Here is a 27,723-nt window from a genome sequence, read left to right as displayed (position 1 = left end):
GTGGACAGCCTCATGAAGGAACGGAGCAACAAGCTAGGCCTGGGAGAGGTGAAGGATGAGAGGCTAGGAAAGTACCCAACGGAGAAAACTTCCGTCGTGGCAACAGAATCCCTGACTCCTCTAGGATGAAGGTTCAGACAAGCAACCAGAATTCTAAGTCCTTGTGGCCCCTGTGGCCAATCTCTTCTCTGCAGAAAAGGTGTCACCACCGCTTGGCGCCTGGGGGCCCCGGGGACCATTTGGCTTGGCCTCATATGCACAGATTTGGTGGTATCCCCAGAGGAAGATATTCAGAAAGTTATATAGTTTGGGGCTTGTGTTAGAAATGTTAATTTTGAAAGTCACTTGTAGGTTTAATTATACACTGTAGCTATTTTTGAGACTTTCTATTTCTTAAATGTAGTGTTCACTGTTCCACAGAAATCTTTTCCTAAAATAAATACACCATCTGTGGACTCATTTTTATAAGGTGTTAACTTATAAAAACAATTAAATTATCCCACAAGTTTTTGTATTGGTCTTCGAACTTCTCCATTTCCTGTGTGTTGGAGAGACACAGAGAGACAGGCCTGGGTGTCTGCAGCGCAGCACTCAGGAGTGCAGCAACCCAGGGCAGCCAGAGGGAGGTGGAGAGCCTGCCGCTGTTCTTGTTTACAGCACCACCTGGTGTTCATAACTCATAAAATTTCAAACTTCCTCATCCTCAAGAGCTGGAATCTGCTGAATAAAAAAATCCCCACAACTATTTTCTGAAGCATTCTTTCTCAAAAACTTTGCTTTTATTCACTCAAAAAGAATGCAGCTTGTAAGCAAGAATAATCCAAAGTAACACTGGACGTGCCATGACTTTCTGATGGGTGGAAGTGTTACAAAGTCTCGAACGATCAGAGCTGGTGAGCGAAGCCCAAATGAGCACCTCAACTTTGAGCGCGTCGGAGCAGGGGCCGGAGACTGACTGTGCAGGTGACGCTCGGGTCAAGTGGCAGATGGGGTCACAAGACCTCCATGTTCCTGCCAACCTGGGGATCCTGATCCATTTTCTAACTTCACTTTGAAATATAGCAGAAGAGCTGGGGAAAAAGGCAGTCACCAGCTTTCAGAATTAACGTCTGTTTTCTTGCCAAGTCTTTTTCTGCTCCTGTCAGCCTCTGTAAATCCCACGAAAGGACACTTGTCTTCCCTTATCTTTATGCCCCCAGTGTGGATGGGAGGTGCCGGAAGGGATAGCGCAAAGTCACAGTGCCTTGGTGCTCATTCCCCACTGTCCCCAAGTGGCCGGGCATCAACCCTAAAGTTCAGTCCTTCTGTGGGTTTCTGCAGAGAACAGAAGGGAGACCAGGCAGCCTTTGGACTTCGGGACACAGTGGTTCCATTTCTGTCTTCTGTATCAGTGAGGGATTGCTCATAGTAGAGGCCTGGCCTCCGTGGCTCAAACAGGTTAGGGATTGAGGTTTTCCCATGAGAATGCAAAGGGAGGCCGTGCAGGGCCAGCGTGGCAGCTGTGGAAGGTGATCAGCAAACAGGGGCTGCCCCAACTTTCTGCTCCACAGCTTCTACGCTCAGAGCTTCCATGCTCAGGAGCTCCAGCCGGAAAAAGGCCAGACCAAGAGGGAAAAAGGGTTTCTCTCAGTTTAAAAGGCCCTCCTAACAGTCTGCCCAACAGTTAGTGTGCACTTCCCTGGCCACACCTTACTGCAAGGGGACTGGAAAATGTAGCATTTTAGCTGGCCTTGTGCCACCCAATGAAATTCAGGGCTCTGTTATTAAGGGAAGGAGGAGGCAAGCACAAGGCAAACTATGGCAGTCTCTTGCTCTCCACGTCCCTGCCAAGATTGTGGGGATTACTCCCTGCTTTATAAAGATGAGACAGCTGGGAGAACAGCCAGGAGGACCTGAAACAGGTGGGTCCTCTCACCCAGCTCAGTGCCAGCTTTGAAAAATGACGGAGAACAACACAAGGCATTCGCCCATGAACATCTGTGGCGAACCCCAGCGGTGAGCCCAAGGCCATCTCTCCTGGGGGAGTCAAGCTGGCAGGTGGGAGGGCTGCAGAGGGCAATGAGGACAGGGGCTGCAGGACATTAGGCTCCGTGTCATTTCGTGGGTTGGCAGGAGGTAGCCAGCTCTGGCCGTGGCTCGGTTGAAAGGACAGATTGGCGGGAAGCTGGTGCAGCTTCCAAGTCAGCCAAACGGCAAAGACTCCTTCCTTCCCATTCTGTGCCAGCGAGGCTACTGTCCTCACCGGGTCACAACCTGCTGCGGAGGCCCAAGACTGTCACAAAGGACGTGACAGCTGGGCCTGGAGCAGCCTGGGATGTGCCATCCCTCCCCTGACTGGGAGGGTCCCTCAGGAAGATAAGCATGTGCAGGTGTGTCTCCAGCAGTGAGGGGAACACCTGGGCACAGCTGCCCACCAGGGGCAGGCTCAGCGTTCCCTGCGCTGGCACACGAGCCCTTGGGTGATTAGATCCAGCACTGACTCCCTGGAGCACAGACTCTAACTGTTGAAGATAGCCAGCCCCCCCCAACCCCTTTTTTTGATCAAAGCCTGGAGCTCTGTTTTTGCATGCCCTCAGCTCCCACAGGAACGATGGCTCCAGGTGTAAGGAGAACCCTGGAATTGCACGGGAACACACGCACTACAGGCCGAGCCAGCTCCTTCCCAGCGGTGAGGGAATCCTCAGGGAGGGGAAACGGCAACAAGCCAGCTTGGAAGAGAGAACAGGAACGTGCGGTCAGCTGCAGAAACAGGACACAAAATGCACAGAATTTATTGCGACTCCGGTAGAGCACATGGTGTTGGGAGAAAACACAAGTGTTTAGAGGCACTTCTGCTGCCAGCTGCACGTGATGAGGTTCCGGTTCACGTGGGAGGGAGGGTCTAGGCCCAAAAGGAAAGGTGAGCTCTCTTTCATCTTCTGAAAACTGCGTCCACTTTGGGTTATCTGGGCGTCTACTCCCAACTTACCGACTCCAGCTGACTACAGCTAAGCTCCCAGGAAAATCTTGTTTCAATGAGAAGTTTGGAGTACAGATGTGAAAATGAAGATCACGACCGTAAAGTACTTTCAAGAGAGAAATTGGGAGGGGGTGAAGGGGCCAGGGTGGGAGGGGGGGCTGGCTGTGAAGGCCCACCCCCTTGGAGGATGCTCCCTGAAGGGAGCGTTCTGTCTGCTTCCACTGCATTCCTCTTCCAGAAGCTTCTGGCACCTTGCGGCAGGCTGCCCAGTGAGGCTCTTCAGGTGATTATGAAGAACCTGCAACTCGCTCCCTCACCCCAGGCCTTCTGTAATCGTGAGACCCTGCACTCATCGAGTCTGAACTGCTGCGTGCAGACCCGCTCCTGTGGCCTTGGGAGGCTGGGCAGGAGGCCCTCGCACCACCTGCCTTCCCTGAGCCCCCTCGGCAGCCTGGCTCCTTGCCCCCACGAGGGCACAATCAGGGCTGAGAGGCTTCCTGAGCCCCTCTGGGCCCTCCGGGGCATGAGGAGTCAGCAGGGACACAGCCCCCATCCCACTGGGGCCATCTGCGCTCAATTATAAGCCTTTGGAAGCCAGCAGAGGGCTGTTGAGCTGCTGCTGGTTCTCTATGATTAGCTAGTCCATGTTTTTTGAACATTGCACGTGGTGCAGCCAGCTGGAGGAAACATTCATGATTCAAAGCTTTTTTTTCCCCTGCAGAAAGGAAAGTGCTAAGCGAGTTATTACTATGGGAAAGCGGAAAAAAGTTTGAAAGTCTCACTCTCTGGTAAGCTTCTCTTCCTACCTATAAATCTACCTCCTCCCAGCGTTGGGACCATTCCTTTGTCCATTTTCTACAGGCCCCACATTACCACTTGCTGCAAGGTAGTGGGTGATCCTAGCTCAGGCATTATCATCCACAGTTCAGTAGACTTTCTCCTCACTTTTATTTTGTATGTGCAAGAGACCTGATGTTATGGCATTCTTTTAATGAAACAATTATAGACACTCAACTCTTTGCAAGCAACTCAAGAGCCAGGACCTACTGCTGAGCTTACCTTCTTTCCCAGGTGCTGGAGGCAGGAACAAAAGCAATACTTTGCTTACACCTGAAATGCTGTGTTCTCGAGAAGCAAGAAGCCAGCATCAAAATCACTATCGTTGCTTACTAAAATGCATATTTCCCAGGCTACATCGTGAACTTGAAATCTAGGCTCACGTGCGAGCAGAGGTCCAGAGAAGCTGGAGATTTGGGAGTCTTGTGAATATGATAACGAATGCCAAGAGATTAGCTACATTTCACAGGGAAAATAAGATGGAAATAGAAGATGGGGTTAATCAGCATTCCTTCCTCCTCCCATCTCTGACCTAGGCAAATAAACTCATTTCTTTCCTCACAGTATACACGCTCAATGGCAAAGAGCAGCACCAATATGCCGGTAAGCACCGGGCACCATGGATGTGATTCTTCACAGCATGGGTTCTGCAGGCTTATAACTGTCACCTAAACTGTCACAACTTTAGGAACCCATCTATATGTGGAATAAAGAGTTCTACTTTCCATGTTGAGAGAATAAAAATGTCTATTGAAATAGCAGGAGGACTCCAGAGTGATTTCATTTTCTGTTTGATATGCACTTTTAAGTGTATCTAAGTAGAAGAAAATCTGTCCCAATTAAAGGTTGTTCACTGAGGAAAATGGGAGCCACTTGCCTCACCATCTGAAGAGGGAGTTACAGATCTAAAGAGGGAGGAAAGTAGACGGAATCGGTGGTGTCTGACCAGAAGCGGAGGCATGGTATGAATTTGGTTTCCCATTATCTAGATCCAGCAATGTACGTAGATGTTGTGTGCACGTGTGTGTGTCCATGTACACACGTGCAAATAGTCCCAAGCTCTGGCCACCGAGACGGCCTGGACCAGTGGCTCCACAGTAGTCTGAGCACATTGTCCTGGCTGGTGTGACTGGGTTGGAGCACCGTCCCATACTCGAAAGGTTGCGGGTTTGATCCCTGGTCCAGGCGCATATAGGAGGCAACCAGTCAATGTGTCTCTCTTTCATCGATGCTTCTCTCTGTCCCTCCCTCTCTCTCTAAAAGTAATGGAAAAATGTCCCCTAGTGAGGATAAAAATTCTTTAAAAATTTTAAAAAATAGTACTGAGCACACCTGGCACTCAAATCTTAGCTTGAAAATAATTTTCCACTGCAGGGCTGGAGTAGGGAAAATACAAAACAAACTTGGAATGTCTTACTCTGCCAGGAAATAAAAAAGAAATGCCCAAGTGTGAGGGGACATGTGAAAGTCAGGCTCCGGCTTGAAGGGGCTCCCGCTGGCCCTGCCTGAGACCGCTCACACATCCAAAGAAGTAGTGATAGTGATGGATCACAACCCAGTGAAGGACGGCTGGAACCACAAGTCTACGCTGACACAAGTTAACAAGGAAAGGGGGGAAGTGATGCTACCAGGGAAAAGCCTGGCAAACACCACCTGTGACACGTGGCCTGTTAGTGTCACCGCTGATGGGGTGGAGGGAGGCCGTACTCTGCCCGATGAGATGCAGAGGGGACATGGCATCACTTCTGTGCTGTTCCTGCCAGAAATGCATAAATTAATCCTAACCACAGGAAACACCCCAAATAGCTGGCCTGTAATCTTCAAAAAGAGTCAAGGTCAAGAAAACCAGTAAAAAGCTGAGGTACTATTCGAGTGAAGGACAGGACAGAGACCAGATAACTAAAGGCAGCATGGAGTTCTGAACGCAGCCTTTGCCTCTGAAGGTCATTACTGGGGCATCTGGCAGAGCCTGAATGAGGCCCAAGGATTGGATGGTGATAAGGTACTGATGGCAATTTCCTGATTTAATGGTTGTTTTGTCGTTACACAGACAACTGTCCTTGTTTATGGGGAATGCATGCTAACCTCGGGGGTGGTTTTAAGGAGTAATAGGCCCATCAAGTCGGCAACTTACTCTCAACTGGTTCAGGCTCTGTATTTTTAATTTTTCTGTTTGAAAATATTTCAAAATAAAAATGTTTTTAAAGGTGCCACTTCCTTTTTATCTGTTATATGATTTTAAAAATCACTAACGATAAAGGTGGTGGTGTTGAAGATAGATTGTTCAACATCAAGAGTTTCACAAAATGTTCCTTGCTGGCGTGGCTCAGTTTGGCTGGGCATCACCCCGCACACTGAAAGGTCTCTGGTTCGATTCCCAGTCAGGGCACATTCCTGGGCTGTGGGTTCAGTCCCTGGTCGAGGCACGTGCAGAAGGCAACAAGTCAATATTTCTCTCACATCAATGTTTCTCTCCTGCTCTTTCTCCCTCCCTCTCTCCCTTGAAAGAGAGAGAGAAAAAGAGAGGGAGAAAGAAGGAAAGAAGGAAAGGAAAGAAGAAGGAAAGAAGGAAAAAAGAAAGAAGAAAGTTTTAAAAAAAGTTTCACAAATTTATTTTTTGAAAAAATAGAAATTGATTTTTTATATAATATTTTGAGTGTATTTTATCTAAAACATTTACTATGGTGAGTTTGAAAAATCAGTGAATGAATGTGCTCTTCTACGTTGAATTAAAATAGAATATTTACAGTTTTAAAAAGTTTGGGGAAAAAATAGTTCTATAAAACCTGTGCAATCCAAAATTAAGATGATATTCAGCAGCAAGAAGTATTCCAATTTCTCACATCAGCTCTCACAAGCAAAAATATGTATGCTTTACTTTAAGAAAGTGTCAAAAGGAAATAGGCAAATCTGAACAAATTTACCAAGTATAATAACTTATAGGTAAAATCACAATAAATGAAATCGTGGTTTACAAAAAATTCACAAGTAGAAGTTTCCTTTATCGACTTCTCAGCGTTCCTTCCATTCGCTCCCTCCTGACCGCTGCAAGATGGGAGTCACTGAAGTTTGGTTTGCACTGCACTGTTCGGGGACGTGTCGCTACCCAGTGCACCTTCCTGCAGCAGCCCTCCTCCTGCGGAGGTATCAGAACTGGGTCCACGCGGCGCGGAACCAGGCATCACCCATCACGCCAGACCCTCATCTCTCTCCGGTGATGAAGAGGTGGACGTTCTTCTGGGACCGCAGCATCTGCGCGGCCCGCTCGGCACCCACCACGGCGGCCAGCCTCTGGGCGTCGTACTTGGAGTAGAGCACGGTGCAGGTCCAGGCGGCCTCCTCGCCCCCGGCGCTGGCCCTCAGCATGTTACAGACCTCACTGTAGAAGTGGGGATAGGTCGGCAGTTCGTAGAAAATCAGGTTCCTGATGCCTTTTATGGTGTACCTGTCAGGAGGGAAAGAGAGGCTGTGTCTACTTGGGAAAACGCATGGGAAGCTCCCTGGGGGTCCGCAGGGGCCTAGTGCACCCCTGCCGCTCTGTGCTCGTGCTTGGGGACAAAGGCAATGGCACAAATAAGATCAAAGGTTATTCTCGCTTGGGCTTGAAGGGCTCATTTTTGTGACCACATATCTGAATTCCTAATACTGGCTTAAGGTCATGACAAAATAAACTGCATTTCCTGAGCCTACTCCGGCGGGCTGAGGTGGGTGGGGAACATGGTAGACCCAGGGTGACAGGTCTGCCAGAGAAACCTCACAATGCAGGCGCTTCCAATCTGACCTTGTCCTTACTGCAACCAGGCAAACACAACGTTCGGTAAAGAGGAGGTCAGAGCCAGTCCAAAAGAAAAAGGCAAAAACTGTGACTGCATTCTTATTAGTCTTTTCTTGTCACTCCACAGACATGCTAACTCCATGGCAGATGTCTCAAGTTCATCCATGTACAAAATCCCGCCTGAGGACCCATGAGGCGTTGTGGGAAGGCGGTTAGTTTCAACAGCCTATGCACTTCTCTCCCTGCTGCTCAGTACTGCTTGGTGGGGAGGGGGTAGACCCTAGGGACTCACCATATGGTTCGGGTCAAGGTCAATCATTCCATTTGGGGCCCCACAACAAAAGATTTTATATGCTGACGCGGTTCTGGTTCTTCTGGTTAGACTCCCCCATTCCCTGGGAATTTCTGTTTGTTCACAGAGGATAAGCTTTCTTGCCTTTTCATCCCAGGGCTCATCCTGATCTCTCTGAGGACCCTCCTCCTTCAAACTGTAACCGCAGTCCCTTCTGGTTCACCTTTCCATCAAGGAATTCTGATGGCTGGCGAACATGGGCTCGGGTGCCAGTCCGGTGCCCTCGGGATTCCCAGACACCCCTCTAGTTCACCTTCACACGGGCTCTCTCTGCAGGCCTCTACTGGGAGCCCTGGGGAAGGGCCGGGGGCAGGGCAGGAGACCTGAGACCCCCACTGGTGGGGCGGACAAGAGCCCTTCTACGGAACCTTCCAGACCCGTATCTTCTGTGAAGCAAAAGGCTAAAGCCAACAGGAGGAGGGCAAAGGTCACCTGCTCGTGGGGGGAGAGCCGGTGAAACAAGAGTCACCCGTCCCTAGTGGAGGGGTAGCTCCCTCCATCCCCACAACTCACACCCGGGACAAAGCAACAGCAGCCTGTTCCTGGGGAAAGAACACGAAACCTGTTCAGCCCAAGGTCCCACGGATGCAGGAGAGGTCTGCCGCCACCTTGGAGAAGCAGGCGCTCTCGGACGCCAAGGCAGCTCACAGACACAAGAGTGTGGCTGCCATGGCGGGTATGCAAGAACCCCGAGAGTCACACCTCCAAAACCCAGAATGAACAGGGCGTGCCTAAAACCAAACTGGACCCCAAGAAGCCCCTCTCCCACCTCCAGCCTTGCAGGCAGTAGCAAGCAGGAGCAGCCTGCTGCGGGGGGTGGGGGGGAACAGGAGTGTGGGGACACCCCCCCCCCTCAGGCACTGGGGTACAGGCCTCGGGGAGAGCTGAGAGGAGAGCTGGACACTGAGGAGAGGCCCCGCGTCACCCAGGCTCCACACGAACTCACTGTCTGGTGCAGGATGTCACGTCGGTGGTGCACCGAGGGTTACGATCGCGACAACCGAATCCCCACTGGTTCCAGTTCCCACACTAGTGGTGTGACAGTGAGGTGTGCCCAGACACAAGTGCTACTTACCTCAGCCTCTACGTTCAACTGACAAGTACGAAAAACACAAAAAGGCAAGGAAAAAACATTAAAAGGATGGCGTTATCATTTGACTGTCCAGTGACTGGCAGAAAAAGGCCAGTGAAATACATAAATTATTGTATATTTTGGGTGCTGGGGGAGGCAAAGGTAAGGGGAAAATGGAGGGAGCAAATCAGTGGCAATGCACAGAAAATTTTTTAATTCTGTACAGCCCTTGAGGTAACAAGTTTTCCTTTCCAAACTGACCCCAAGGAATTGCCTAGGCAACTATGTCATCAAGCAGCATACGGATGTTCTTGGCATTGTTGTACATAATAGCACAAAACAGAGGGAACAAGCCTATGTGCCTGTGAAAAGGAAACTGGGTTCATTATACATCCACACAATGCAATGCTACGGAGCCATCAGAAGAATGCAACACACACTCCACCGAGTACTTATAAATTACACAGAAAAGGTACACTGACAACAGAGAGATGGGTGGAGAACAGAACCACCCTGACCAAGTGATTTCATTTAGAATCACCACAAATGGGATAAACGGACACTGTGCCTCTTGATGAGATGGCAATGGGAAGATGCCAGCATCCTCCACGTAGAATTCTCACCAAAAAATGTTTAAACCAGTGGTTCCCAGACTTTGCTGGAGGCTGAAACCCCTGCTTGTTTCAGGAAGTTTCTGTGCTCAGTCCCAGCCCTAGGTGCTGTGATGTGACTGGTCTGGGGATACATCGTGGGCATTTGGATTGTTAAAGACTGCAAGGGAATTCTAATGCACAACAAAGTTTGGGAACCAGTTATTTAAATAAGAAAACAATTAGACCAATCAAAACTATGGGACATTCTATAGGAAACTACACTGGACTCCCAAAAAATGCCAACGTCGTGAAAAAGAAAAAGAGAATCATTTTAGATCGCGGTTCTTCAGCACTACTGGCCTTCCGAGGCAGACAGCGCCTGCCTGTGCCCTGCAGAAGGTTCAGCGGCACCCAGGCCTCAACCGCCACAACAGCCACTGGCTGTAACAATCCAAAGTTGCCAGACATTGCCAGATGTCCCCTGGGAGCAAAACTGACTCCCCAAGAGACATTTGAGAACTAAGATAGAGAAGCAAACTGACTCCCCACTTGAGAACTAAGATTGATATGAAAAACATGTTAAGCAAATGCAATATATGAGCCTTAACTGAATCTGGATTGGGGGGAAACAGCTACAATGGTCATTTTGGGGACAACCAGGGAAATCTGAATAGAGACTAATACATTGGATGAAGCTGTAGAAATGCCAAGTGGTGTGATAATGGTGTTGTGGTTAGATAAAAGAATATTCTTGTTTTTAGAAGCTACATGCTTCTTGGGGAAGGTCATCAAGTAGACATGACCCCTGGTTCGGGCAAACGGAGGCGCCTCACCCCTCCCCTGTGCTTTGGACCGTGCGCTCCTCCTGCTCTCCCTGCTCCCTGAAGCTGCCCCACTGATACAGCCTGAGACAGAGACGTGGGACTGATACCCCCAGACTGGGCACGAGACTGACCCCTGTTAGGGCCTCTATATGAACCTCTAAGATTCTGGGGGCAGACGTGAAAACTGCTCCTCTCGTGGGTGCCCCAGACAGGCCTTGTACGTAAGTTCCCTTGCCTATTAAACCTGCCACCCACCAATCTGCCTTTTCCTTTGGTGTCTCCCTGCTCTATGAGTGTGGAGGCCAGTTCTCATACAAGGGCAGAGAGGGTGCTCCGAAATGCCCCAACAGTCCTTCCCAGCTCCCCAGATCCCACTCCGGAGTTTCTGGCTCACCCCCTGGTTGACAGCCCCTGCTGTGGTAACCCACAGACAGTGTCCAGGAAAGAGCGGTGAACCTCTCTCCTTAGGAGGGGCCGTCTCGACCAAATGCCCACCCAATTCTAAGATTCTACTGGTTTCATCTCCCCCAGAGAAAACAAATCTTCAGGCTGGAGTATTTTTGCTACCTCACAAATAAATTACAACATTTCTAACACTGCCTACTTCCACAGAGAATATATATATACATAATTTCAGAATTGGATAGGAACATTTAAAACACATGCCCTTTTCCTAAGGTTAATAAAAACCAAATTACAAAGGCACTGCAGGTCAAAGCACCCATCATCACCTTGGTGGTCTCTCAAGCAAAAACTTCTATAGTTGGAACCCTGCGATAACTGGCAGCTACAGAACTTGTTTCCATTCACCTTCAACAGGGGCTACACCCATGAACCTGTGTAGGGTACGAAGCGAACAGCACATGCTAGGTCACACTAGGTGTGTCTTTGTAATGACTGTGCAGGCACAACGGTCTGGTAAATAAATGAACAGTGTAAGACAGGGCACTGTCCTGCCTACTTGAGAGAAAGAGAAAGGAGCTCTTTCCCTTAAGTAGGACATCATGTCCTCCCCTTGAGAAGCTGCTTTCTGAGAGCGGCCCTCATCCCAGCTAATTCAGGCTGGCCAGACAGTCACACTGGGCAGTTTTCCGGTGCACCCCCTTCCCGGCGAGGGCTTGCTTTCACTTGTCAAGCTGACAGGAAACTAAGGGCTCCTAAGACCTGCAGAGGCAAACGCCCCCGAAGCTCCACTCTCCGACGCGAACGGAAACAACCGGCTGGAACAAAGCGCACGATGTCAACAAGCGAGCGTTCACGAACACTCTGGGGCCAGCAGCCTTGTCCCCAGGCGGGAGCCCATGAAACACAGCTGTAGTGGCTTCTCAGCTCTCCGCTGCCGGATCACCCTGTCAGCGGAAACCCAAAGAGGTCAGGTGGCGGCTGCCTGCTCTGCCGGGACAGCTGCTGGGTTCCGGCCTCCCCATCTCGGTAACGAGAGCATGTCTGCGGGGCACCATCCTAACCCCAGCACGTCAGCAACGCCGGGCCGAAGTGCAGTGTCCAACGTGCTCTGAAGCCTGGAAGATTCCTGGCTCTATTGCTGGGGATCCTCTGAGAAAACACGCCCCTTGTTAGCAAATATGACTGAGAGTTGATGAAACAGTCAAGTCAAAACCTAGATTCACTGCGCGTTACTGTGGCTCAGAAAGGAAGAGGCAACAGGACGAGGCACCTGCCTCTCCCGAGGTGAGGGCAGACAGGGCTTCTGCATCTGGCAGCAGGGAGGATGAGCAGAACAACTGGGGGAACGACAGTCAGTGACTGCCCCGAACAGTAACAGAGGGCTCGGTATGACCAACACTCTCGTGAGAACTTTTTCAAAAGGCCAATCTCCCTTATTTTATCAAAGTCCCAGGGTAGGGAAGCTAAACAAAGGCTGAAACCCTTCGATATCCAATTCTAAGCCCCCGACCTTCTGCCTCCCGCAAACATCCAGGGGCCCCCGGTACCGGTTCTCCTGGGTGAGGACCGAGTGTGTGCCTACCTCCCCGGGGCACACCAGAGCTTTCAAACCCTGGCCCTGTGCTCAGCCCCTCCCCAGCAGACTACTCAGGCCCCATCTGTGTCTGTGCTTCCCCGACAGGCCCCTCCCCTCCCTGAACTCGCATGTGCCATCCCAGCTGAGAGTCGCTCGACTCTGTCTTTCCTGAGGTGTACGCCCACAGCCACGGACAGAGCCTGCACAGGGCCCCCGCCCCACTCCAGGTCTACGCACGGGTTGTGCCGCAGTCACTCGGCACGCCCACAGCCTTCCCAACAGTGCCCGCTCCGGGAGGAAACCAGCCAACCAAGAAGAGTCCAGCCAGCCCCCAGACTCTCTGGCTTCTCTACAGGAGGCAGAGTGGGAAGCATCTTGTAACTCCGCGAAGCCCGCCACGTGCCCTGTGCTCAGGAGCAGGCCGTGATTTGCGCTGCATCCCCAGGCCCCACTCAGAGGCGATGCTCCAAACCCGGCACGACTTTACCTTTTGTAGAAATGGAAGCGCTCTGTGAGGAGCAGAAACTGCCTCTCTCCCTGAAGGAAGAAGTGCCGGGCCCTGGAGACGCCAGACCTCTGGGTGTACTCGCAGATGTGCGTGAAGTTCAGTTCCTCCTTCTTGAAGTAATTTCGGAGACGCACGAAGTCGAAGTAGGAGGGGACATAGATGAGCGAGTGAGACATGACTGCGTCGCGATACTGAGGCAAAATCTTGTTCACAAAGAAGTGAAACCTGATTGGAGAGGCAAAGGGCAAAGTCAGCGCAGGTCTGGGGCCCCTCGTGTCACCCTCACTGAGTGACCCTGGCAAGTGACCGTCTCCCTTCACATCCCCGTAAGGGCCAGTGTGGCTTACCTCGCTGCAAAGAGGTCACCTTGGAACAACGCTGATAAGCACATTTAAAAAGTAAGCACTGGCACCATTCACCATGAAGGACAGATACAACGCAGCTACCCCAGAAAGTTACTCCAGGAGCTCTGCAAGCACCCCACGCACTCGTGCATTCACTCAGTCTGTCGCTTGTCTGTCACCAGTCAGTCAGCGAGCACTTGCTGACACCTCCCACACGCTGAGCACCATGAGGAGGCCGGGCCAAACGCAGAGAATCAGAACACCAGCTCTTCCCCTGACTGACGTGGCTCAGTGGGTCGAGCCTCATCCCACTGGCACCGAAAGGTCGCTGGTTCGATTCCCAGGGAGTTGAGGGCCAGGGTCCCTCCCAATTGGGGGCATGCTAGAGGCAACTGATCGATGTTTCTCTCACACATCTATGTTTCTCTTCCTTCCTTTCTCCCTCCCTTCCCTCCTCTCTAAAAAAATAAATAAATAAAATCTTTAACAACAAAAAACAAAAAGAAAAATAGTTCTCGCCCCGAGGAGCTTACAGCTCTGTTGCTGACCAGGGATACCTCGCAGCATGAAGCAGTGTGTAATACAACTTTAGAATGCACGGTCTGGGGGAAGGACCCCGATTTACTGTATGAACCCCACCACTGATCAGCTGCGAGCACTAGGCCAAGGCACCGTTCCTCTCTGGGCCTCAGTTTGCCCCTCTGACGATGCTCGGTGAGCGTCAGTGATCTCATCTCACTCGGTAAATGGTAATCTACAAACCAGCACGGACCCGAGCTCTGAGTCCCTCTCTGTGGTCCCCAGGTGTCTGACGGGTGGGAGGGACAGGTACCTGGCGTCAATCACTGAAGCTAGGTCTTCAGCTTCCATCCTCTGGAAGACATGTGGGAGCTGCACCAGCACGTGGCTGATGGAGCCTGTCATCGGGGCGTTCCTCACGGCCACCTGCCGGAAGCCGATGAGAGCATTAGGCGGCAAGCTGTCCCCGCTGTCGACCAAATGCCCTCCTCTCCTTCCACCTCACGACCCAAACAATGCACAACGCTTCACGAACACCCAGAGCAGAGAACGCACCTGGCCTTCCACGTTGACGCAGTACCTGTTGAACACGGAGTTGATCTGGGCATCCTGCAGGGCCCCAAACAGCAGTGTCTGGCGATAGTACTTGGACCAATTATTGAGGCTCCACATCCGCACTCGGGAGAAGTCCACCCCGTGTGAGTCCAGCGGCAGCAGGTTCATGTGGTTCATCAAGTGCTTCAGCAGAAATAACACTACCATTAGTATACACTGAGCGTTACCAACAGGGCACTGCTACGCATTTTACCAGTCTACCGTTTCATTGAACCCCATGGGTCGAGTACACACTGTCATCTCCCAAATTACACGGAAAACTGAGGCTCAGATGAGTGACTGACTTGTCCCTAGTCAGGCGGACGACCCCAACAAGATGATGAGCTAAGGCTGGCCACCTCCAGGACTTTTTGAAGAGGATCAAAATGATACCTACAGACACAGTCCTTTAAAAGGACCTTCTGACATGCCCCCCGGTCACTCTGTGGGTTCTTCAGCCCTGCCTTGGACAAAAAGGACAATGACATGGAAAACAGAGCTAGTGGCCTTTAATGGCGTGCTCTCAAAACATGAAGAGATTCCCAGAGCCATGACACGTCTTCTCCTCAAATTAAAAACTGTGACAACCGCCCTGGCTGGTGTGGCTCAGCTGGTTGGAGCATCATCCCACAGACCGAAAGGTCACGGGTTCAATTCCAGGTCAGGGCACATACCCAGGTTGTGGGTTCGATGCCCAGTTGGGGTGCTTTCGAGAAGGCAACCAATCAATGTTTCTCACATTGATGCTTCTCCTTCTGCCTCTCCCTCCCTCTCTCTCTAAAAGCAATGAAAAAAACAATGTCCTCGGGTGAGGACAAGAGACTATGACAATCATTGACACAGCTTTTCCATTCTAATTATATCTTTACCTTGTAATATGTGTTGAAGGGTAACCACTACTACAAATCTGCCCCCCACTTTATAAGTAAGTGCTCCCTTATCTGTCCCAAACTCCCTGCAAGCCCTGGGGCTATAGGAGGTAAGTGCTCACTTGCCTTAAAACAGTAGCCTATAGTTTTGTGATAGGGGTTGTTCCAAAGCACAGGTTTTTAACCCTAAAACTGACAACAGCACGGAGTATGTGGAGAAGGAGAGATAAAAGGCACTGAACAAATTACAGTAAGGGGGATTAAGGCATCCTACGTTTCTCTGCAAAGCAAGATCTGTGGTAAAAAGTCATGAGCAATGCCTATCCCCCTTCAACGGTAAACCAAACAAAAAGAAATGAGCACAAACGGTAAGAGGAAGTAGGTCAGGTAAAGACATTCCTAGTGGGAAGGATTTGCAACCACCCACCACACTAGAGTGGCCTATTAGCAGAAGTCTTTCAGGGGAAGAGATCTTTTCTGGAGATTTGAAAATACTGCCAAGAATTTTTGTCCCTTTGGATAGTTTACTGACCCATCTGTGGGTAGAAGAAGAGACAATATTTTTCATTTCAAATTAGGAAATGTGGACGATTTCCCTGTGTCCCAGCTACCTGCGGTTCAATCCTTCAATCTGGACTTCAACCCTGCAGGACTTAGACCACTGAGTTTCGCGTCCCCTTGGACACGAATGAGCAGCATTACCAGGACATGCTCCCAGTTCTGCATCAGGTAGATGTCCGCTTGGTCGATGATGAGAAGCTCAACAGAAGACAAAAAATCAAAGTCTCTCTTCTTCTCCCCTTCTGCACCGAGGATGGTCCTCAGGCCCAGAGGGGAGGCGATGAGGATGTCCGAGGAGTAAAAGGGGGCGTACAGCCGGACGCTTCTCTGAAGTATTGCCACACCTGCAGGAAACAGCCAGTACATATCGGTTCAGCCATCACTACTCAGCCCTTGGCTTCCCCCCTCTCAAGGCGCCTCCATGCTTATTCCTTCTAAATCGTTCCCCCTAGCACCCAAACATGCTCAAATTAGTTTGATCATTAAAATCATCATCAGCTCTCTCCTTGCACCTGCGGTCCCTTCCAGCTCCCACTCTTCCATTCCTCGACTACCAAACTTTTCCAGAAAATTGTCTCTACTTTGAAATGTCCCACGCACTCCTCAATGCACCACAATCTGGCCTCTGATGCTCAGGATTCTGAAACGGCTCCTGCTAAGGTCACCAGTGGCTCTGAGTTACCAATGCAATAGCACTTCAGTGTTTCCTGTCATGAACACATAAGCGTTACTTTGAACATACCCTCCGTGAAATGTTCTTTTCCTCACTAGTGGTTTTCAATTCTCACTTCCATTTCTATCACTGACCTGGCCGTTATTGATCTTTCCAGACCCAAACAGCTCTTCCACAAATCCCTGGATTCTTTCTCGAGTTCTACTTTCACCCTATATAAAGCTTTGGGGAAATGTATTCACTAACCACAGTTTTAACGTCACCTTCACATGACCTCTCTTTCCTGAGTTGCAGGCTGATAAGATCTGCACAGGTTTAAAACTGAACATCAGCTCTTATCCCCTTTGCACCTTACACTCCAGCCACGCTGATGCCTGTGTGAATCTTAGGTCACACCTGGCGTCTTCACCCTGAGGCTCTGTACGTGCAGTTTTCTGTCTGAAACCTTCTCCTCCACTCTGACTGCCTCCATTTGTAACTGGCTAAATGCTACTCAGGTTTCAACTCAGTACAGATGGCACCTCCACCAGGAGCTTTGCTAACCACCCTGTGCCCATGCTGGGTGACGAGAGTGTTAAATGCTCCCAGAACACCCACTGCATCCTCTTAGCTTAACAGTTACCATTCTGTACTGTTTCCACAGGAAACTGGACGACTTTTATTTCTATATCCCCAGTTTCTTAACAGTGCCTGGCACACAGAAGATGCTTAATAAATGTTTGATGAATGAATATATGTGATTTATGAACATTTTCCAAGAACTTCACTCTATCAATGTACAACCAACCAAGTATGTGGGAGCTGAATGAGAGACAAGCAGAAGCGTGAAAGTGGAGTGGGGGTAAGTCCTGTGGGGCCGCAATGGAGGGGCAGGCACTCTGCGCGGCAGGCAGGAGGGAAGGCCGCCATTATGCAGACGCTCAGTTTATTCAGCCTCCCCAGACCGAGCCCCTCGGCCCACCACTTCCAGCTCCTCGGGAACTCCTGCAGCACCGACTACGTGCTGCAGTGAGGGGTGTGCTGAGACATCTCTGTTACGGTCTGCACGTTTCCACGTGCACCTTCAGAGATGCTCCACCCATCAGCCTCGGCACGACTCGCCCCACCAGCAGACGAGACGTCTTAAATGCACTCTGGTTCTGTGAGGCGGCTGAGTCAGTGGCCCACTGAAAGAATGCCTAATTTCAGGCTTCCAGCCCCCAGCCCTGTGAACCTCACACCTCAGGTCCCTCGGGGTCTCAGTTTTGACCAGGAACAGTTACCAATCCTAAAGTGGTCGTCGATGTTGCCAACAAACACAGCTTCGTAATCCTCGGGCCTCTTCAGGTTGGGGGGTCTCTCCTCGGGATCTGAGCCATACTCTCTGTTAAACCTCTTTTTGTTGCTCACAATTATTTTCTTCTTGCTGTCGCCCTCAAGGAGGCTGATGAAGAGCTGCACCACCCGCAGGGCAGCTTCCCGGAACGGGACCACTATCAGCACCTGTGGAGGAAGCAATGGGCAGCCTGGGTGGGGAAGGGGAAGGGAAGGCCCCTTGAGGTGAGCCCTATGTACCGCAGCGGCCCAGCCAGGGACCACACTCGTGACAACCCCTCTGCACGGAATCTGACTGAGTCCTAGAAGCTGAGTACCTGCCACATCCACAGCGCCATGTCCTCTGGATTTTAGTCTCATGGCTCCGCAGGAGGCAGTTCTCAAGCAGAATCTGGAAATACCTGCTAGGCTAAGTCAATGTCTTTAACAGAGGAGTCTACCAGCAAAAACTAAACAATGTAAACACATCAGCTCTTTGAGGGCAAGGAACATGACTCACTTCTGTCATTCGCGAAACTCAGTGCTGTATTTTTATACAGAAGAACCCAAGAACAAATATATGCCAAATAAAAAATGAGTTAGATGAGGCCCTGGCTGGTGTAGCTCAGTGGACTGAGTTACACTGTAGCTCAGTGGACTCAGTGGACCAAAGCATCGCAGGTTCGATTCCCAGTCAGGGCATGTGCCTGGGTTGCAGGCCACGGCCCCCAGCAACCACACACTGATGTTTCTCTCCCTCTCTCTCTTTCTCCCTCCCTTCCCTCTCTAAAAATAAATAAAATCTTTTAAAAAAATGAGTTAGATGTAACAAGCAGAGAACAAAACTGGTAAGGAAAAGGACTAATGCATCACTACTTTTCTAGTACATTCTGTAGTACATTTTCAGAAATAATGATAAAGCATTTCTGAAATAAGATTATATTTTAATGGGAAATATAGGACTTAGTTTTCCAAATATTTCCTAAAATGCTTAAAGTTATGACTATTGCTAGAAAAAAAAAGAAGGTGCTTAATATCTGATTAATTTCTAATTACCCTTTTGTAAACAATATAATCAGTAGAAATAACCCAAATCAGATCATGCAATTCACCACATTCTAACTGTTTCCTGGGTAACCTGTCTCTTATTCTTTTTTGCAATTCTAAATAGAAGCCGATAATCATACAATCCTGATGGTCAAGACTTTGAGGCAGTTTCCCAGAAAGACGACCAGCGCGGGGTTAGTGGTCCACTGCAGGGACAACGAACAGAGAGCGCAGAGGGCCGAGTCACCGGCCCCGCCGCGAAACTAAGAAAGGGCCTAGGCTTCGGTGTCCCCAGCTGTCAAACAAGGGGGTTGGACTAAGAAACTCTAAGAGCCACATTAGTATGAAAACTGGAAGATCCTATTAAGCTCAATGAGAACAATCTAAAAAGATGAGGTTTCTTCAATATGGAGCCACATAGGCTAAGGGGGAGGAGGATGGCCAACATAAGATCTAGCTCCACAACATCACGCAAAGTACAGGCAGAATTAAAAGGCATTTTCTTATGCCCAGGCTGATGTGGCTCAGTGGATTGCATGCCGGACTGGGAAAAAGGGTCTCTGTTTTGATTCCCTGTCAGGGCACATGCCTGGGGTGCTGGCCAGGGCCCCAGCAGGGGGCGCATGAGAGGCAACCACACACTGATGTTTCTCTCCCTCTCCTCCCCTCTCTAAAAATAAATAAAATCTTTAAAAATATTTTTAAAGATTTAAAAAAAAATTTTTTGTTTTAATAATAAACAAAACGTGTTTTCTATTACAGCCCTAAGTCCATAGAGCTTAGGCTTATGAGCCCAAATAAATATAATCATCATTTCGAGCAGCAGTAACTATACAAAGGAAAAAGTAGGAATTTTTTCTTTTCCCGAGGTTTACATATTTATGTGGCTTAGTGAAGAAAATCTCTGGTTCCTGTCCCATCTCCACTACTCTTCTCCTGGTTCTCTCTAGCGAAGCCCCTACAGATCTTGGTCTCAGCCCAGAGCTGTACCATTGTAGGGATTAAATAAGAGGCTTGTTAAGGTCCCATGCAGCTCCACAATCACAAAGAGCAGATTTATAAAGGGATGTTACTTATGTATGTTCAGGGTTTATCTTAAAGGAGAATTACCACGGAGGTACCTCCTATACACAGGCTTCCAGGCAGAGCCACTTAAGAGCAGTCCACTGAGCCGTCTGCAGCACGGCTCCACCTACGTGGTCCATCGGATATGCCTGCTGACTAATGCACTCATATCTCTATTCATTAGAGTACCTGAGTACCTGAGAAGTGCCAGGCACCTACCGGGCAGTGCCTTGCAGCCTCCTTCTTGAGGACAAGGCTCTCCTGCTGCCACTCACCTTGGGCCTTGTTAGCCCTTGGTCCCTGAAGTCATCATCGTCGCCCACCCCAAGTTTCTGGCTTCGGCGCCTGCTGTTGTTGCCAAGCACCTGGGCGTTGGCTTTGAGCACGTGGTTTATCGCGTGCAGGCAGTACACGTGGCGGATCTCCTCCCCGTTCTTCAGGGCAGTGCGTTCTGGGTAGAACAAGTCCCGGTAGGAATTCATGATTAAGAAGAGCTCCTTCTGGAGGGGTGTGAAGGGGCTGGTGGATTTTTGGGGACCAGAGAGAAACTGGCTGTTGGTCTTGGTCCAGGTGGATTCTAGAGGCTTCTGGAGATGAAGTGCTTTTACATCAAGGTCCTTTGGAGGTTTAAATGTCTCCAAACTCAGAAACTTGGATGAAAAGACAAGCTGACCCAGAACGGGCCACTAGAGGAGAGAAAGACCAAGAGCTACGTCAGAAATGAACTATAGGGACCTTACACTCCAGCCTTATACTCGCAGAGCACTTTGTAATTTACCAAGACCCCTCGTGATTTACAGGGCATCTCATTTCATCCTTGCAACAACCCTGCAAGCTTAATGCTGTTTTCTCACAGTGCAGGAAACGCTGAGGTTCAGGGAGGTCATACGAGCCCCACAATTGTTTCCAAACACTTTTGAAATGACAAAATTATAGAAATGGGGCAAGGGAGGTGGGCATGCTTCTAGAAGGGGAAGAGGAAACACCAGGGATCTTTATGGTACTGGAAGTGTCCTGCGCCTTGAGTACGGTGACGGGTGGGGGAATCTACACATGTGATAAAACAGTACGGACCTAAACACATACACAACAGAGTAAGAGCAAAACTGGGGAAATGTGAGTAAGATGGGCAGACTGCATCGATGTCAACTTTCTGACTATGACACTGTACTGTTGTTTTGTAAGATGTTACCATTGGGAAAACTGGGCATAGGACATACGGGGCGTGTTGGTATTATTTATTATAAGTGTGTTTATAATTATTATCTCAATAAAAATTCCAATTAAAAAAGTATGACCAATTCACATGAACAGCATCAATTGGTGGGGAAAAAAAAAACCAAAGCAAAAACTGCTCCATATTTGAGTAATTTAGTTGTAACTCATAGCTAATATTCCAAACAAATGGACAACAGCAGTAGCTACTGTTTTGCTGAACACTTTCTATGTATCGGTCAATAAATTACTTTATTTCAGGTAGGCATTACTGTCCCCCTCGAACAGATGAGAACAGTGAAGACCAACAAGGGAGATTACTCTTTGTTAGGTCACGTTAGCAGCCCCTCACAGATGCTGCTCTCAAGCCCAGCGTCCTGGTCTATGCAGCACTCTTACCTCATCTGGCTCCCACACTCCAGCTTCTTGGCGCCTTTTCACGCCACACCCAGGCCCCGCAAGGCTCCTCCAGCCTCCCCGTGCCCTGCTTCCCCATCAAGCCATCTCCCGCTGGCATATATACCCTCTGTCTGGGGAGATCGCTGACACCCAAAACCACTGCTTTACTTAGGGCTTTCCTTCCTTGTGACTGAGATGACCAAGCAGCACTTACTTTTAGCTCGTGGGTAGTTTTGGGGTTTGTGGCAGCAGCCTGAATTTCTTTTTCTTTCAGTTCTTTGTTTACATGTTGTAGAAACGGATCTAGTACGGAAATAAAGAATGTGAGAACATTGGCAGGAACTAGCAGGCACTTTGAACAGAATGAATGTCATGCTGTTCTTCACGTTAACTCATCCTTTCCCCCATCCACTTTCCCCATCCTCTCTCCCAGGTCAGAGCGTGCAAGTTTCCGACAGGTTCATTTTCCTAAAGCATTTCTCTAACCGTTACTTCCCAGCTCAAAAACCTTTGAAGAAACTTCTCATTCTGAAATTTGAATTTCTGAATTATATGGCCCTCAAATTCTTCTGCCTCAGTGGCTTTCCTTCAATTAAAAATTCTATCCTCTCCTTTACCTCATTTTTGTATATCCAAATTGTATCAGCACCACAAATTACTATTTCCCAGGGGCCTATTATGTCAGGCACAGTGCTGGCTCCACCAAGGGGCCACCCCTGGCCCCCTGCAGACAGTCCCCAACCCTGCCTCCCCAGCCACCAACTCCCCAAACACGTGAGCATGTCTTATCTCCCCCACCAGACTGTGAGATCCCTGAGGATGGCCTGTCTGATTCATCGTGCGTTGCAGGACACATACAAATGCTCAATACTCAGCTAAGCTGAGCGAACAATCCACGTGGTAGCACCTGCACACAGGGTTACCTTCAGTGCTCTGAGCTGGCCATTCAGCCTTCTCTTCCACTCCCCTCATTAAGAAGTAGGGCAAAGTTAAAAGAACCATTCAAGGACGCAAATGGTAAAACTTCAAATGCAACTCGTACTAATACCCAAGATAAGCATGAGCAAGAGGACATGAGCAATAAGCAATGAGCAATAAGCATTCTAGGTGCTAATACATCTGTTCAGGCAAAACAAACAGAGACGTTTGAGGACAGCTAAGCTTCCTAATGTTTCCTTCAGGTTTTTAAGATTGGATGGTTTAGAATGAGGTTTGTGCTCAAATTCTACCTCTGCTTCTCCCTCTCCACTATAATGACAAGCAGAACCAAATGAGACAAGTTAAAATTTCAGCTTCATTAATGGTAGAGTTGGGCTGAAGAACAGCACTGGGACCAAAAAAGGCACTCAGGCCCTGGCTGGTATAGCTCAGTGGACTGAGTGGCAGCCTGCAAACCAGAAGGTCACTGGTTCAATTCCAAGTTAGGTTGTGGGCCAGGTTCCTAGTTTGGAGCGTGTGAGAGGCAACCATGTATCTCTCACACATTGATGTTTACCTCTTTCTTTCTCCTGTCCCCTCCCTCTAAAAAAAAAAAGCAATCAGGACACAAAATAAGACCAACCTCTGGCCTGCTTACTCAGCTACAGGCCAGCAAACTGGACAAAAAAAACAGAGAAAAAGAGAAAGAGAGAGAGAGAGAGAAAAATAACAGAGACCTGCCTAAGTATACCACAGGCAGCCCTTGCCCAAGTGACGGACATTTAGACCGAGGCGTGGCCAAGAGGCTACAGGAGACTGGGGAGAAGGAGTGGAGCTTGTCAGCTCCTGAAGCACTCCATGGTAATAAGAAAGTCAGATTAGTTCGTGGGTCTTGCAAATCTGGAAAATTACTGCTCCAACAAAAAAGAGCAAGTGAAAAGTAGAAAGAAAAACATAAAGCATTTCTCCTCTTCCTTCCCTTCTTGGGAAGGAAATCAGAAGTCTTCCCCTGACCCCAAATGTAGGAATGTGAGACCTGGGAAACTGGCCTCCCCTCCTACCACTCTTAAGGTGTCTGTTCTCCTAACCAGCCATCCCCATTCCCCCAACGCCCAATACCACCTAACCACTGAAGAGCACAAAATACCTTTGAGAGGTATTTCTTCCCAGCTCTTGATCTAGCTGCTAGAGCATCTGTTTTTATCACTACTCATTCCAATAACAGGAGATTTCATGTGTACCATCCCATAAGCCCTGCACTAAGCACCTGATGAATTCAAACAATACCTACTGTGCTCTGACCTTGGGATGCTTTCAGGGAACAGCTGCCTCCACTTTCCTCTTCGAGAAAATTGGTTTCCAGGCTGAAAAGTGACTCATGTTTTGTATCTGTAAACTCCTCTGGGGGTTCCTGTTGTGATGTGCTGGGTGGCTCGTCCCCATCTTTTCCCTCAGGGTCAGCAGGTAAGGCTTTACCTCCAATTTTGAGAAATATTTTATAAAGTTATTTAATCATCAGTACAATCCTACTTCTGTTGACAAATGAAATCTAACTCCTTAGCCAATATCAACACAATGTTCATTGCCATTATTTCCTTTTAAGCAAATTCAGGTGAAAAACAAATTTCAAGGCTAAGCTTGCTTGTTGACTCAGTTCCAACAAAGTCCACTGAGACGTACGTGGGAGATGGTCAAAGCAGCAGTGGACTTTATGATAAGAAATAACTGGGAAAAGTGACTCCAGTGTTTTCTATCACTGGGATAATTAAATAACCACATAACATTTACAATGGAATACTATCTAATTAAAGCGAATGTGAACCCAGTCACACATGTGGAAAAATGTCCATGGTATATCATTAAAGAAAAAAACATTAAGTAACGGAAATATACGAGACCACTATACAAATACACACAAATATGTGTGCATGCTCGTACTTTTATACATTACATCCACAAGGTAGTCTGGCAGGTTACAAAAATGGTGGGGGTAAAGGTTAACTATACCACCTTCCTGAATTTTTACAGTAAATATAGATTACTTTTATAATTTAAAAAACACACTTCAGTTTGAAAAATCCAAAACAGAAAAGAAAAATAAGGACAAAACAAAAAACACCCTAAGTCTGAGACAATTAATTTTTATCCTAGTAAAACTCATTAATTAAAATACTAAGAATGCCGTGCAACACTGTAAAGTGCAGGAAAAATACGCTGCAATAGGCATTAGGATAGTGAGATAAAAAGGGTCCCCCAGATATATTCTGATGATGAAGTACTACTGCAGCCATGAAAAGTAATCAATTAATAACACATGGACATGGATGAATCACAACGTGAGGAGCCAAAGAAGCTAGACAGAAAAGAGTACCTATACTGTATGCTTTCATTTATATAAATTTCTAGAACAGGCAAAAGTAACCTATAGTGAGAGAAAGCAGCTTAGTGGTCGCCTGATGCCAGGGATGGGACACTGACTATAAAAAGGACAAGAAGGGACTTTTTGGAAGTATCGGAAATGTTCTGGAATCTTCATTGTGATGGTAATAACAGATGTATTCTTTTGTCCAAATTCATTGAACTATACACTTAAAATGGGTAGTCTTTATTACACGCAAACCCTACCTCAATAAAGCTGGTTTTAAAGTTGAAGAGTCACCTAGAAGCCTTAGTGAGAAAAGGCCCTTTAGGCTGTCAACCCCAGCTCCTCTCCGAAGCCTTCCCTGGCAGTGTGTGAGCACTCGACATCTCTTCACACCATACATCTCCGGCTGTTGCATAAGAACCTGCTTCTTGAACATTTTTGTATATTTGCGTCTACTTTTCATTAAACTAGGTTTCGCTGAAGAATGGTAATCTCTTTAATAAATTGAGACCATTATAAAAGCAGAATTATGTTCTGTTTCTTCTGATTCAGGGACACTTTGATGAAGTCCTGGAAATCCTAAGCGAAAATATTACTTCTGCATTTTTCTGGTAAGAAGGTCCTATGTTTTCATCAGACTGTCAAAGTATCACCGAGGCCGGCAAGGTTAAAGAATCTCTGCTTTGGATCCACACACTTCCCCTCCCCCCTCATACAGCACCGGGCACTGTGCCCAGGGGGCAAGCTGTCTGCGCTCCTGGCACAGACGATGAACCCGCACGGGAGACACTTACTTTCCTGCACCCCAGCTGCTGCTGTCTCTTCCTCCACACTGGCATCACTGTCACCATCTTCACTGTTCATTTCTGCCTCATCTAAAGCACTGCCTTCTTCTTCCTCCTCTTCTTCCTCTTCTTCTTCCTCTTCCTCCTCCTCCTCTTCTTCAGAAACATTCTTCAATGTGGCGAGTAGTTTGTGGTACCCAGAAACTTGTTCTGGTTCACTGTCTGCTTCACTTTCAGAATTTGAACTATCTGAACTCTCTGACTAAAAAGAAGATAGGAATTTTAAAAACAAAACGATATTGTTCTCATTGCTACCCTGTGACTATCAACAGATCGACAGCATAACAGGCTCGGACTTCCCTAAATAAAAAATAGCTTTTTTGCAAATATACAATCCTATCTATTCTATTCAAGCAAGCATAGCATCACATTTATTTACAATACTTAATCTAGCTAAGACTCTAGCAGCTCTTCATCTTGGAACTGCTTATGTTCCACATGGGAAGAAAGCTGACATAAAGCTTTAGGCCATAAGGGGACCTAACCTATTTGTCAGACACTTGGCCCATTTAAAGAAGCAACAGGAGAATTCCAATACAACAAGAGAATGCAGGCTGGTAAGTAAGCCTCAACAGGTTCTAACAGACTGATCTCTCAGGGCAGTTTAAACTTTGGTTACTGTTGTAGTTATCACAACAGCATTTTAATGGACATCTGCATTCAAAATGAAGCAATATTACTAAAATAACAGCTTACATCTAAAATAGAAAAGGGTGAACATGTAGCCAAACTTTATTCTTACATACAGTTTTAAAAGTGACAACCCAGGACCAACTATTACAAAGAAGGTATAAAACATACCAGTTGACAAATCTGTGGTTTTGCTTCCTTTCCAGAAACCCTGCGAAGAAACAGGTCAGTTTTTAACTGTAAGTATGCAGCAGTTGGGAAAAAGTGTAATGATACAACTACAAGTGAAAATGGCAGAATAGACCATTACAAACACGTTGTAACTACAGTCACATAAACACAACAAATGCACTGGGACAGAGACTGTTAGAATATGACAAATAGATAACAACTGACACAAAGTTTCACGAGGTCACATGACAAATACTGGAGTCACACAACTGGCTCTCATCTAAAAGATGGCTATTTTGGCAAATAAAAAACCTCAGGTTTACCTTTTCTAGCAAATTTCTTAATTAGAATATCCCTTTAAGTTACTGATAAAGTGGCCCAAAAGGGTGGGGTGTTGAGATCATAACTGAGAGTCTGGACACTGACTGAGGAACCCACAAACTACCTACACATCAGTTTCCTCCCTCATGTTAACTGGATAAATCGATGATGTCGAGGGCCCCAAGCGATTCTTTAAAGAAAACAAAAAACAAATCAATTGAGAAACTGACCATAGAAAGCCAGCCGACACCCAGCACTGCGGGAGTGTGGTCTGGTACAACGTTAGGAGCTCACCAAACGGGAGAAGACCCGTGCAGAACCACCTCTCAGGCGGGTGGCCGCCAGAATCCTCCCCAGATGAGCACCCGCGGGGCCTGACCCTGAGCACCGCGGGCGCCGGGGAACCATGCGAAGAGGTGGGAGCAGCCCGGTCACCACCGCAGAGGAGACCTGCGGACCCAGACGGGGAGACGCGGGCTCCAACTGGGAGAAGACGCCGGCAGCGCTGGCCCTGGCCATGCCTCTCCATACCTGTCATAGAAGGGATGCTCCTCGCCGAAATCCCGAAGGTGCTTCTTCTGCTTTTTCGTCAGGGTGTTGAGCAGCTGGCTCTGGCTCCGGCTCCTCCGTTTACCCATAGCGAAAAGTCACGTCTGTCCGCCTTCAAAGGCCACGTTGTCCGCCAGAAGTTGTCCCTTCAATCCACTAGCGTGGAACTTCTGACACCACGAACGGCGGAAGCAGGCTGCCGTAAAGCAGAGCCGCTTTACGTCGCGCTTGTACGACAGGAGCGAAAATTCCTGGTTCCGATTCTGCCCCCTAGGGAGGCTCTTTGGAAGCGCAGGCACACGTGCCCGTTTGTTCTCCGTGACTTAGACTTGTTGGCAGGTAGGCTTGGGGCTGCCAGGGTTGAGTGAATGGGTGGGCGTGCTTTGCGCTTCTGTTTTGATTGTGGCACTCAGCCTGAATAAACACGTAGTAGAGGAGATGGTT

The 27,723-nt window shown here is 48.4% G+C and overlaps 1 protein-coding gene across 2 annotated transcripts; it reads right to left on the bottom strand.

Annotated features, from left to right (window-relative positions):
- Positions 1 to 6,420: 6,420 nt before the first annotated feature.
- On the bottom strand, positions 6,421 to 27,480 carry UTP25 (UTP25 small subunit processor component). 2 transcript variants are annotated; one of them, XM_036015949.1, is made up of 12 exons: positions 27,262 to 27,480; positions 26,410 to 26,449; positions 25,558 to 25,810; positions 23,701 to 23,877; positions 21,695 to 21,783; positions 20,142 to 20,552; positions 17,724 to 17,943; positions 15,930 to 16,132; positions 14,320 to 14,502; positions 14,078 to 14,190; positions 12,881 to 13,126; positions 6,421 to 7,241 (listed from the first exon to the last, which is right to left on the bottom strand). In XM_036015949.1, the coding sequence occupies exons 1-12, from the start codon at positions 27,366 to 27,368 to the stop codon at positions 6,998 to 7,000; spliced, it is 2,286 nt and encodes a 761-aa protein (XP_035871842.1). In that variant the 5' UTR covers positions 27,369 to 27,480; the 3' UTR covers positions 6,421 to 6,997. The 2 variants fall into 2 exon arrangements, with proteins under 2 accessions (XP_035871842.1, XP_028386732.1); XM_028530931.2 differs by having other exon boundaries at positions 23,701 to 23,874.
- Between the last annotated feature and the right edge of the window lie 243 nt (positions 27,481 to 27,723).

This window comes from Phyllostomus discolor, chromosome 14, assembly GCF_004126475.2.
Source record: "Phyllostomus discolor isolate MPI-MPIP mPhyDis1 chromosome 14, mPhyDis1.pri.v3, whole genome shotgun sequence".
Lineage (NCBI taxonomy): Eukaryota > Metazoa > Chordata > Mammalia > Chiroptera > Phyllostomidae > Phyllostomus > Phyllostomus discolor.
The sequence above is the reverse complement of the archived record's forward strand: the minus strand, read 5'-3'. Positions and strand labels throughout refer to the sequence as shown.